At 38.4% G+C, this 13,079-nt stretch overlaps 1 protein-coding gene across 1 annotated transcript in view; it reads right to left on the reverse strand.

Annotated features, from left to right (window-relative positions):
- Positions 1 to 13,079, reverse strand: part of LOC102753743 (N-alpha-acetyltransferase 16, NatA auxiliary subunit-like) — a 44,606-nt gene that overhangs the window by 12,723 nt on the left and 18,804 nt on the right. Inside the window, exons 5-7 of the mRNA XM_015572592.1 lie at positions 11,031 to 11,184; positions 5,521 to 5,640; positions 2,186 to 2,281 (exon numbers count right to left, since the gene is read on the reverse strand). Coding sequence (XP_015428078.1) covers positions 2,186 to 2,281; positions 5,521 to 5,640; positions 11,031 to 11,184 — 370 coding nt within the window. The remainder of the gene's footprint in view (positions 1 to 2,185; positions 2,282 to 5,520; positions 5,641 to 11,030; positions 11,185 to 13,079) is intronic.

Consider the following 13,079-nt stretch of genomic DNA (forward strand, 5'->3'; position numbering starts at 1 on the left):
ATCTGGCTTGATCAAAAGACATGCCAGAAGTTCCAATAAATAACTCATAACCTATAACACTTCCACTAAAAATAAACATGACATTTTAAAAAGGCAAATTTTTCTGTAAAGTCATCAAAAAGTTATCAACTATGTAAAGAGCTAATGTACTTTTTACCTCCTCTACAGCCCAAATGTGAATGAGTTTAGCTACATGCAACAACCTGAATCAAGGTCACTAATATACTATCCTATCTAATAAAAGAGAAACATGGTAATTAGCCATACGTCCGCTACCCTTCCCATTGGCTAATCAGGGCGATATGCAAATTACTGCCAGCCAAGATGGCAGCCGGCAGCCAGGCAGCTTGAAGCGAACAGGAGGCTTGCTTGCTTCAGTGACGTAGGACTCCAACGCTCCCTGCCTGCCTCTGTTGGCTTCTGAGCTTGTAGTTTGAAACACTGTTACAAATAAAGAAGCTAAACAAAACCCCAGAAACCTGCTTCCAGCTAGCCGGGATCTCAGAGCTGGAGTTGAAATAGTGTTTCGATCTAGAACCCAAACAAACCAGATACCTGCTTTTAGCAGCGGAGGCCTAAGAGCTGGAGCCAAGCCTCAGAGCTAAAGCTGGCCCAGAATAAAAAGAAAAAAAGGAGCGAGGCCGTGTCCCTATGACTATTGGAGGGCAGGAAAGTGCCGCTGGGCCATGGGTTGCTGTGGTGATCCGGCCATCAGTAAGTAGAAAAGTGCGGCCTATAGGCAGCCCCCAGCTGCACCTGATCAGGGAGCAGGAAAGCCCGGCCTGCGGGCAGCCCCCAGCTGGGCCTGCTCCCCGGTCGCCATGGGGATCCAGGAGCAGGAGAGCAAGCCCAGCCTGCAGGCAGCTCTAAGCTGGGCCTGCTCCCCCGTCGCTATGGCGATCCTGGAGCAGGAAAGCCTGGCCTGCAAGCAGCACCCCCATCCTAGCCATAGCTCAAGAGAGAGTACAATATGCAGTGGAGGCCAGGAGCCTGAGAGATCAATACAGAGGGGCTCCTGCTCCAAGCCTCCATGGTGTGGCTGCGGACAGGCCCCCAGCAGACACGCGTGCACACACACACACAGACACAGTGCCTGCTCTGAGCCTCCAATGTGGCTGGGGGCAGACCCCCAGCGGGGACACACACACACGCACACGCACGCGCGCGCACACATACACACACACACACACACACACAGGATGCCTGCTCCGAGCCTCTGCTGCCAGACTGGGGCCATCAGTAGGACATCCACTGAGGGCTCCCAGACTGTGAGAGGGGCAGGCTGGGCTGAGGGAACCCCCACCTCCTCGTGCGCCGGGCCTCTAGTCTATATTATAAAATCCCAGTGGCCCTAACAACGTAACAACCAAAGCCCGGTCACCAGGAGGCTGCATACGCAGTGCGGCGAGGCACGCGTGTGTAGGCAGGGCTGCGTGCGTGGCGAGGTGTGCGCAGGTGGGCGGGGACTTGACTCTGTGGCCTGAGGTGTGCGCAGGTGGGCAGGGACTTGACTCTGGGTCCTGTGGCGCGGTGGGACTTGAGAGAGTCCCACAGCATGACGGGGTCAAGGGTCCCCGGTGTCACGCAATTTCATGCGCTGGGTCACTAGTTGTTCAATAAAAGCAAATCACAGAAAACAAACCATCATACTTCAATTTATAATAAGTACAAAAGCAGGGCTTTTGAAGGATTTTGTTTCTGGGCATATAAAATATATAGAGCTCTATAAAAACAATGGCATGATAAAACCAACTTTCAGGAAAGAGGTCAAATCTGAGGAAAGAAGACCTTCAATAGGAATGGTGATATTCTTATCTTGAACACGGGGGTACAAAGCTCACAATTCTTTCTTTGAATTTATCTTCTGAAATTATCCAAAACTTCAAAATTTCTACCACTTAAATCATAACACCTCATATAAAATTTGTCATCAACTCCAGGGAATTTCATTTACCTAATAAAATGGCATTTAATTTTTAAAGTCACATAAGAAAAATAATTTTATATAATTTCTGATACATAAAACCTACATATAGCTATACACTGTACACTCTTATTAACAAATGCATAATAAATTCATAACTGACCACTCCCACCCCCAAGAATGGTACAGATGTAAAATGTAAATAGTGCTGAGGAATTTTAACAAATAAGTATTAATGTTACAAAGATATCCTCATATTACCTGGGACAAGATTCAAAGGCAATCTTCTAGGTGAAATTGCTCTGGGGTGCTGCTTACTAATTTCTTCATAAATCTGAAGCCTCTCTTCTAAAGTGCCTATTATCAATAAATATGTGTGAGATTCAAAGCATTAAAACATGTATCTATCATAAAACACTAATAAACTTTAAAAATTATAAGATTAAATTAACAATATTAAAGCTACTCTCAATTTGTGTAAGAATGACATTAAAAAGTATGTGGTGGTGAAATAATGTAATTAGTAAATAACCATTTTAAACCCAATCTCTGGAGAAATCCAAAACTTTTTTTAGTAAAACAGATTGTATATGCAACTCAAATCATATACACATAAGATGCAAATACTTAAGATAAACTACACTTGCCTTGTATTCCTAGTGTACATCCCATGAAAAAGAAAACATTCCTTTATAACAGAGATTTTAAACCAGCGTGCAAGAAGAGGCACACTAGTGTGCCGCAAGAATTTTTAAAACATGCAATACCTGCCAAAACTGGTTTGGCGCAGTGGATAGAGCGTCGGCCTGCGGACTGAAAGGTCCCAGGTTCGATTCCCGTCAAGGGCATGTACCTGGGTTGCGGGCACATCCCCAGTGGGAGATGCGCAGAAGGCAGCTGGTCGATGTTTCTCTCTCATCGATGTTTCTGACTCTCTATCTCTCTCCCTTCCTCTCTGTAAAAAATCAATAAAATATATTATAAAAAAAAAAACATGCAATACCTGACTATTTAGTCAGGGGCACTAACCTATTTTGCCTTAGACTGTCAAATAGAAAAATGACAATAGCCAACACAACAACAGCCGTCCAATATGAATGAATCAAAATTATACCTATTTTTTTGGTCAAATTGGCAAAAAATATAATCTATGTTTTGGTGTGCCACAAATTTTTAGTAATTATGTGTGCCACGAGATGAAAAAGGTTGAAAATCACTGCTTTATAACATATCTTACATGAGCTCTCCCTAGCCCACAGTATAATATCTACTAGTATAATATCCATTGATTAGGCTTAAGAGAAGCAACAGTTTTAAGATCTTGAATGTAAATGTTTTGTATGTAAAAAGAACTAAATTTCTAACACTTAAAATGTTCAATGAAACTCCATTATAAAGAACCCAATTAGTACAGATTATTTAAAGTAGTAATATCATTTCTCCCAAATACAATGATATACTTCTAATAATAATATAAAATATACTTCTAATAGAAAGTTGTACCTTCCCTCCCAAGACCACCTAATTTTATAGTACTAAACAGAGGCTATACATCTAATATAATCTACATGATACTCTACAACAAAAATTTGCAGGTTATAATCTGTATCTGGTTTGTTATTCTAAAACAATATCCTGCATAATTTACAAAGATAGATTGCATGCATTATTTTACATAAGCAATAAGCCAACTGACAGCAGAATTTTCAGAAAAAGCAAACAAACCTCTTTTAAACTATAAGATTTAAGGGGATTTTAATTCAGACCACAGAAATACAATTATTTTAAGAATAACTCTTAGTGCTAGTAATCAAAGTATTTCTATAATAAATGTAGTTTTCACAATCATGACTATAAACACTATATTTGTTTGCTTTTTTTTAAGACTTCTTCATTCCCCCAATAATATGTTTTGGAGCTCCAATGCGGCTAGATTTTTGGAACTGGGATATGTGAAAAATAATTTTTAGATTCTGTTAGCGATTTGGAAACTTCATGAAATATCAAGCACGCTTCCACAAAAAATTCACATGAAGACTACTGCGGGCTTTTTGTTTGTTTGTTTGTATTTTTAAAAAGCAGTTCTTATTAGTAGGCCTAATGTTAGAAAATGATATTTTTAAGTTGTAAGCATAAAAGAATTTTTTCCACTATCCCAGATATAACAAGTGTTATAAATATAGTTGAAATACCATTAAGACAAAACCGAACCATTTTAAGGCCCTATTTCATGTCACAGGTTGGAGCTCCAGAACTTACCATGGGGGAGAAAAGGTCATAAGGAACCTAAAAAGATAAAGTAATGCAATTAGTTTTATAATCAAGACATTTTAGATTAAGTATGGATTCTGAAATACAGAATATATTATATTCATTTTGCTAAAACATGTAAATAACCTGTAGTTTTAAATAATCTGTATTATTAACTACATGTCAGTAACTGGTAGTTTAAAGAAGAATCATAGTTATCTCACATTTCCAACTTTCAGACATGTCTTCTGTCCTATTTTTAATAAAAATAATAAAAAAACCAGATTGAACTAACCAATATTTAAATTTCCACCATTTTTTAAGAAACATTTAAAAATACTTTAGTAATTGTGACATTAAATTTTAAATACAAGCAGAAAACCTGAATTTATAAAAATAATTAGGACATAACAAATAAACTTTTCTCATGATTCATACTACTGTAAATGAATACGGGTAGCTGCCTATTTACTCTACTTATTAAATTTAAAAATTCTGCTCTTTCAACACCCCTGAACCATAGTTTCATAATTATTTCAGTCATATATTTATCCATAAATAATAGGATTTTAGAAATTTTAATTGCTAACAACATTTAATTATGAAAATATTAGGGAAAATTTGGACTATGACTCTATAGACTTCTGAAAAGGGTCAAGGTTATATAATTTAAAAAAGATGTATAACATTTTACTCCACACAAATTAACCTAGTCTGAAATTCAGAGAACAATTTTCATGCCAATGTTATATACCATATACTCTCATCAAAATTTCTTTATCCCAATTCTTATTTAGAGATTGAGGATAACAGACCTCTAATTCTTTTTTTTTAAAATATATTTTTATTGATTTCAGACAGAGAGGAAGGGAGAGGGGGAGAGAGACAGAAACAGCAATGATGAGAGAGAATCATTGATTGGCTGCCTCCTGCAAGCCCCCTACTGGGGATCAAGCCCGCAACCCAGGCATGTGCCCTTGATCGGAATCGAACCTGGGACCCTTCAGTCCTCAGTCCAACGCTTTATGCACTGAGCCAAACCAGCCAGGGCAGACCTCTAATTCTTTAAAAATATTAAGTAATTATAACACTTTCCAGAAAGAGAACACTTATTATCTTTCCCATCTAATCTAAATAGGTAACATTACCATTGCCTGTACCTGTACACATTTACCACGTAAGTATAAATATTTTAATTCATCTTCACTCCAATAATTTTCCTACATGGAAAAATGAATTCTAGGGCAAGAAATATATGTCTTCAAATATTATTACAATTTTACATTTTATTATACGTACTTCAAACAATAGTTAAAAGAAGGTAGAAAAGAAAAATCAGTACATACTAAGTTGCAGAGCTTTTTCCAAGCCTTCATAATAACACCAATTTTCCGCATTCCGATCAATCAGATTTTTGAATACTTCACTGGCTTCTTTTAATCTTCCCAATTTCAACAACATTTCCCCTAAAATTAAGTTTAAAGTCACAATCATTTAACTTAAACATTAAATACCTTTCTGATCCCAGAGATTTCACTAAACATCATTAGTATAGTAGATATTTATGGAAGACAGGACTGTATGTGCCTCCCTCTGGGGTAGATTGCAGTTTATATAACTAAACGAAGATTAATTTACAGCTTGCCTTCAGAAACGAACCTTCATTTACACATTCTACTAAACTCACACTAGAGGCCTGGTGCACGAATTCATGCATGGGTGAGGTCCCTCAGCCTGGCCTGCAATCGGGGCCGATCATGGCCATGGGAGGTTGGCCAGGAGAGGGGCCACAAAAGGTTGGCCAGCTGGGAGGATGGGTCATGGGAGATTGGCCAGCCAGGGGGAGGGACCACGGGAGTTTGGCTGGCCGTGGAAGGTTAGCTATGGGAGTGCACTGACCACCAGGGGGCAGCTCCTATGTTGAGTGTCTGTCCCTGGTGGTCAGTGCATGTCACAGCTACCAGCTGGTTGTCTGGTCATCCAGTCGCTTAGGCTTTTATATATATAGGTTGCCAGCGCACGTCATATGTACTGGCCAGTCAGTCGGTCAGACTGCCAGTGTGTGTTATATGTACCGGCCAGTCGGTTGGTTAGGCTTTTATATAAATAGATTCATTTTTGGCTCCCTACAATATCCCAAATACACATGTAGAATATTAATTTGTTAGTAAAAGTCTGCATTACGCGTATTTTATATACCCTTCATAAGACTAGAGGCCTGGTGTACGAATTCATGCATGGGTGGGGGTCTCTCAGCCTGGACAGTGATCGAGGTCTATCAGGGGGCCAGCTAGCCGGGGGCAGGGACCCTGGGATGTTGGGTGGCCAGTCCCCCAATTGAGGCCTATTGGGGGGGCTGGCCGGCAGGGAGGAGGGACTGTAGGAGGTTGGCTGGTGGGGGGGTGGGAGAGGGGCTGCAGGAGGGTGGCTGCGGGAGCACATTGACCACCAAGGGGCAGCTCCTGCATTGAGCATCTGCCCCCTGGTGATCAGTGCACGTCATAGCAACCGGTTGACCAGTTGTAATGGTCACTTAGGCTTTTATATATATAGACTAGAGGCCCAGTGCACAAAAATTTGTGCGCTCGGGGAGAAGGGGTCCCTCAACGCGACCTGTGCCCTCTCGCAGTCTGGGACTCCTCACAGTCATTCCCAGTCTTTCTGCTGTTAGGGTCAGTTTGCATATTACCCTTTTACTATATAGGATAGAGGCCTGGTGCACGGGTGGGGGCCGGCTGGTTTGCCCTGAAGGGTGTCCCGGATTAGAGTGGGGGTCCTGCTTGGGTGCCTGGTCAGCCTGCGTGAGGGCTGAGGCCATTTTCAGGCTGACCACACCTCCTTCAGGGTGAGGGTCCCCACTGGGGTGCCTGGCCAGCCTGGGTGAGGGGCTGATGGCTGTTTGCAGGTAGGCCAAGCCCCCCAGTGGGGACCCTCACCCCATGGGAGTGTGGCCAGCCTGGGTGAGGGGCTGAGGGCTGTTTTCAGGCTGGCCACACCCCCAGCCCCTCCTTGAGAGGAGGCCACGCAGGTTGGAAGCAGGTATCTGGGATTTATTTATCTTCTATAATTGAAACTTGTAGCCTTGAGCGGAGCTCAGGTCCGGCAAGGGCAGGCAGGAAGTTTGACTTCCTCCATCACTGGGGCAACCTAAGCCTCCTGCTCACTCCAGCTCTATGGCTGCCATCATCTTTGTGATGGAGTGAGGGTGTGATGGTTAATTTGCATATTACTCTTTGATTAGATAGGGTTGTTAATGAATTCTAATGAAATATCCCTATCGTCCTACTGCACAATTTAAATGTACTTTTCCTGATAAGTTCATATATTAAGCAATTCTTCATTCAATGCTCTTAATTTCCTTTCCAGGTCACTAAAATTTGAATCAACTTGTAAAAAGTAACACTAAACCCCACTTCACAGCAAGAAACCACACAAACCATGTTCACATGTCGGACACCTACAAGGTTCAATTTTTATGTGGCTTTCAAGAAGCTACACAAGTTGAAAGGGGGCATGGGGAATGAAGATCTAAACTTTTCAAACATAACAGAAAGCACACCTAGTCTAAGATAAACGGAAGATTCTCAAAAAGAAATATCTCAACTTCCCATCCCTAAAATTTCCCATTCCCCAAATAATCCACTTCAAACAAATAATCCTCTGAAATGTCTTCAAGTCATACTATTTCAGCTTTCATCATCTTAGAGAAGGCAGCATATAACAGTGGTGATTATATACTATTATTTTACTACTTATATATGATATATATTATTCAAGCTGCATGTTATTATACATTTGTCAAAACCAAGAGGGTATAGTAAAGCTAACTAGATGTAATTACTAATGTTACCAATTTCTAGCTCTGAACAAGTTACAAACTTCCAATGTCCTTTCCTTCTCTCTAAAATATCAACTACCTTAATCCACTTCTGTGATAATCAAAGGAAATAATTTACTTAAAATGGTTTAGCACAATGCGTGGCACAAAGTGAATACATGTAAACATTTGCTACTTAAAACTATAAACATGCCCCATTCCTCCAGAATTAACTTCTGGTCAGTCTAATTTTTACCCTGTTGACACTATTCTTCAAGTCCAAACATTTTATTATATGCAACTACTATACGGTAAAGGTTATTACTATAGGATTATACGGAACAAATAAGTACACTTGCATTTTTAAAAAATAAAAATCTCTAACTTTAACAGTTCTTAAAATTATCTTAATATACTAATGGATACAAAAGACATAAATGTATAAAAATCAACATCTCTGGGCCTGCAAACTTCACTGAAAAAATTAAAATAACATATCCTGTCTCTATAAGCAATACAAAATATAGGCTTTATATTCAAATTGATGACCCCCAAATGATCCACATTACCAATATATGCTGCAATTTGCAGATTTTTTAAACCAGAATTGACCATACTATAGCATATCTATTTTTTTAAAATATATTTTATTGATTTCTTACAAAGAGCAAGGGAGAGGGATAGAGAGCCAGAAACATTAATGAGAGAGAAACATTGATCAGCTGCCTCCAGCATGCCCCCCACTGGGGATGTGCCCACAACCAAGGTACATGCTCTTGACTGGAACCGAACCCGGGACCCGAGTCCGCAGGCCGACGCTCCATCCACTGAGCCAAACCGGTTCTGGCGCATATCTACTTTTTAATCCCTGCATTCCCTAGTAATGCTATAAGACAAAGACAGAGAAACAGAAAAAGCAACCTAAGAGTTGAGATTTAATCAGGAAATAGCAATACATCAGAACATAAAAATAATTGCCTTTTATTTTCTCCCATCAATTACAGGTAATAGAATAAGAAAGAAACCAGAATATTATTTATCCACATTTTACCAATAGTATGAAAAATAGCATTGTAGTCAATATTGATATTAGTACTATTTACAATAAAAACTAAGTCAGTCAGTTGCTATATATTAACAAGTGTCAAATATAGCAGTTAAAAGTAAGGGCTCATGAAAAGACATGAAGAAAACTTAAATGCATATTACTAAGTGAGAAAAGTCAATCTCAAAAGGCTACATACTGCATAATTCCAAATACATGACATTCTGGAAAAGGCATAACTATGGAGACAGTAAAAGGATCAGTGGTTGCCAGGGATGGGGGCAAGGGGAAAAGAATAGGGAGAGCACAGAGGATTTTTAGGGCGATGAAACTAGTGCTCCATATGATACTATAATGGTGGCTGCATGTTATTATACATTTGTCAAAACCAAGAGAGTGTGCAACACCAAGAACTAACACAAATGTCAACTTTATAGACTTCAGGTGGTAATGATGTGTTAATGTAGGTTCATTAATTGTAATACATAGCCCTAGCTGGTTTGACTCAGTGAACAGAGCATCAGCCTACAGACTGAAGGATCCTGGGTTCAATTCTGGTCAGGGGCACATGTCCAGGTTGCGGGCTCAATCCCCAGTAGGGGATGTGCAGGAGGCAGCCAATCAGTGATTTTCTCTCACCATTGATGTTTCTCTCTCTCCTCTCGCTCCCTCTCCCATCCTCTCTGAAATCAATAAAAATAGTTTTTAAAGTTAAAATGTACTTTAAAAAAATTATAATAAATATACCACTCTGGAGGAGGATATTGATAGTGGAGGAGACTATGCATGAGTAGGGAAATACAGTATATGGGAAATCTCTGTACCTTCAACTTGATTTTGCTGTGAAACTACAACTATTCTAAAAAAGTCTATTAAAAAAAACATTTTAGAATAAGGGCTCTGAGTCAAAAAGATGTGCTTAGAAATTAACTCTACCTCCCTGGCCAGTTCAGCTCAGTGGATAGAGTGTAGGCCTGCAGATCAAAGGATCCTGAGTTCGATTCTGGTCAAGGGCACATACCTTGGTTGCAGGCTCCTCCCTGGCCTAGGCCCTGGTCAGGGTGCAAGCAGGAGGCAACCAATCCATGTGTTTCTTTCACATCGATGTTTCTCTCTGTCTTTCCCTCTCTCTCCCACTCTCCCTAAAAATTAATGGAAAAATACCGAGTGAGGATTAACCAAAAAAAAAGGAAAGAAAGAAAAGAAATTAACTCTAGAACCTAAAAGGTGGGGTGACTCTGGACAACTCCTTAATATCTCTTAACCTTAGTTTCCTCAGCTATAAAATGGAGATAGTAAATAGTACCCATGTTAGAGGTGCTAAAAATTTAAGTGAAATAAAGCAGTATAAACAATTACCATGCCCTAAAACACAGGAAAAGTAAATAAATGTTAGCTTTTATTAAGTTTTAAAAGTCCTACAACTATACGAACTTTAATTTTAAACTAATGGTTTTAGTTGGACATTCTATTTAATACAGTATTAATGAAATGAGTAATTGATGAACAAAGCTTTGTTAAGAAAAAGTGTGGCTAACCATTTGATGAATGTTTTTAACAAACTATCAGGACCCTGCCTTCCTAATTAGCCCATAATGATACTTGACTTCCTGATAATCCCAGTATCAATTATTATTCTCATTATATTTTAATATACATGAACAGATACAGATAAAGATATAGACATACAAATATGGAGGGGTAAAATATAAAGGTAGTATAATGTTCTGCTTAAGAAAATGAAATCTGAAGTCAAACTTCTTGGACTCATATACAGCACTATACCCAGTTTTACCTAGCTGTGTGACTTCAGGCAAGTCACTTAACTCTCTGTTCCTCAGTCACCAAACTCTAAAGTGAATATAATAACTACATCATAATAATAAGTGTATAGAATATTACCTAAAACATAAGTCTTATTTAAGTGTTAAGACGGAATAAAGTATAGTTTTAGTTCTTTTCTTTAATTAAAAAGAAAAGGCAGGTCAACTAACCTTTAATTTCTTCCACTGAAAGTTTATCACATATTTGTTTCTCATATGTTTCTATATGTTCTAAAGATTCCTGAAATAGATCTGCTTCTCGCATCACTTGATTCTGGTATAATATCAGTTCACTATATTCATAGTCAATTTTGTTGAGAGGAACCTAAAAATAGAAAGGACCAAATTATCATGTCTATATAATTACAGAAAGCAATTTCAGATCTTTAATTTCACTGCTTTCTATGGAAAGCAATTCACAGATTTAAAAAAGCAACCCATGAACAATTATAAATAGAAGAGTAATTAATAGCAAAGATTAATACATTCTTTAAAATAAATACTAGTAAAGGGATAGGACTCTGGTATAGAGCAAACTGAACAGGTCCTATACACCCAAAAAAGTATAAAAATTGGTTAAAATCCTAAGGAATCTACAGTAAAAAACCTACTAGAACTCATCAAGGAGTTAGGCAAGATGACAGAAAAAATCAATATACAAAATCAATTATATCTCTATATTATAGTAACAACCTGAAAATTAAATAATTTCATTCACAATAGCACCAAAAAGAACAAGATATTTAGAAATAAATTTAAGAAACAAGATCTAAACACCCTTCCCCCTCCCCCATGGGTAGGGCTCAGTGATTAAGCGTCAACCTATGAACCAGGAGGTCACGGTTTGATTTCTGGTCACGGCACATGCCAAGGTTTCCGGCTCGATCCCCCAAAGGGGCGTGCAGGAGGCAGTTGATCAATCATTCTCTCTCATCTTTGATGTTTCTAACTCTCCCTCTCCCTTCCTCTCTGAAATAAATTTTAAAAATATTTTAAAGTAAAGAAGTAAGATCTATATACTGAAGACTACAAAATATGCTGAGAAATTACAGACAAACCTAAATAAAGGGTGAGATAGTACACTCCACAGTAATGGATCAGAATACTCAATGTTTTGATGGCAATTCCAAATTGATCTATAAATTCAATGCAATCCCTACCAAACTCACAGCAAGCCTTTTACAGAAATTTATAAGCTAATCCTAAAATTCAAATGGAAATAAAAAAAATCCTACATGGCAAAAAAAATCTGAAAATGAACAAAGTAGGAGGACATGTGTTTCACATCTCAAACTTACTACAAAGCTACAAAAATCAATGCAGTGTGGCGCTGGCACAAGGATACCTATACAGATCAGTGGAACAGAATAAAAGGTCCAAAAATAAGCTAGTATATTCTTGTCAACTGATTTTTTACAAAGGTGCCAAGGCAATTCAATGAAGGAAGAGTAGTCTTCTCACAAATAATAGTGGAACAATTAAATTAAGTATGCAAGAAAAGACCTAAGACTAGCCGTGGGCAAACTACGGCCCGCGGGCCGGATCCGGCCCGTTTGAAATGAATAAAACTAAAAAAAAAAAACCATACCCTTTTATGTAATGATGCTTACTTTGAATTTATATTAGTTCACACAAATACTCCATGCATGCTTTTGTTCCGGCCCTCCGGTCCAGTTTAAGAACCCACTGTGGCCCTCAAGTCAAAAAGTTTGCCCAACCCTGCCTTAGACTCATAATTCATACCATACACAAAAATTAACTCAAAATGGATCATACACCTAAATGTAAGCAATAAAAGTATAAAAGAAATCTTAGAAGAATAGAAGAAATTCTTTGTGACCCCACGTATAAAAGAAAAAAATTAATAAATTGGACTTCATCAAAATTAAAAAATTTTTCTCCTTCAGAAGACACCATTAATAACATGAAAATACAAGCTACAGATTGGGAGAAAATATTTCCAAATAATATACCTGATAAGGAACTTGTATTAAGAATATATAAAGCACTCTTACAACTCATTTATAAGACAAATAACCCAATTTAAAAATGGGCACAAAATTTTTTTTTTTTTTTTTATTGTTCAAAAGTTTATAATGGTCTCAATTATCCATGAATAAGTGAGATCATGTGGTATTTTTCTTTCATTGACTGGCTTATTTCACTTAGCATAATGCTCTCCAGTTCCATCCATGCTGTTGTAAATGGTTAAGAGTTCCT

The sequence above is a fragment of the Myotis davidii genome, unplaced genomic scaffold, assembly GCF_000327345.1.
Source record: "Myotis davidii unplaced genomic scaffold, ASM32734v1 scaffold105, whole genome shotgun sequence".
Lineage (NCBI taxonomy): Eukaryota > Metazoa > Chordata > Mammalia > Chiroptera > Vespertilionidae > Myotis > Myotis davidii.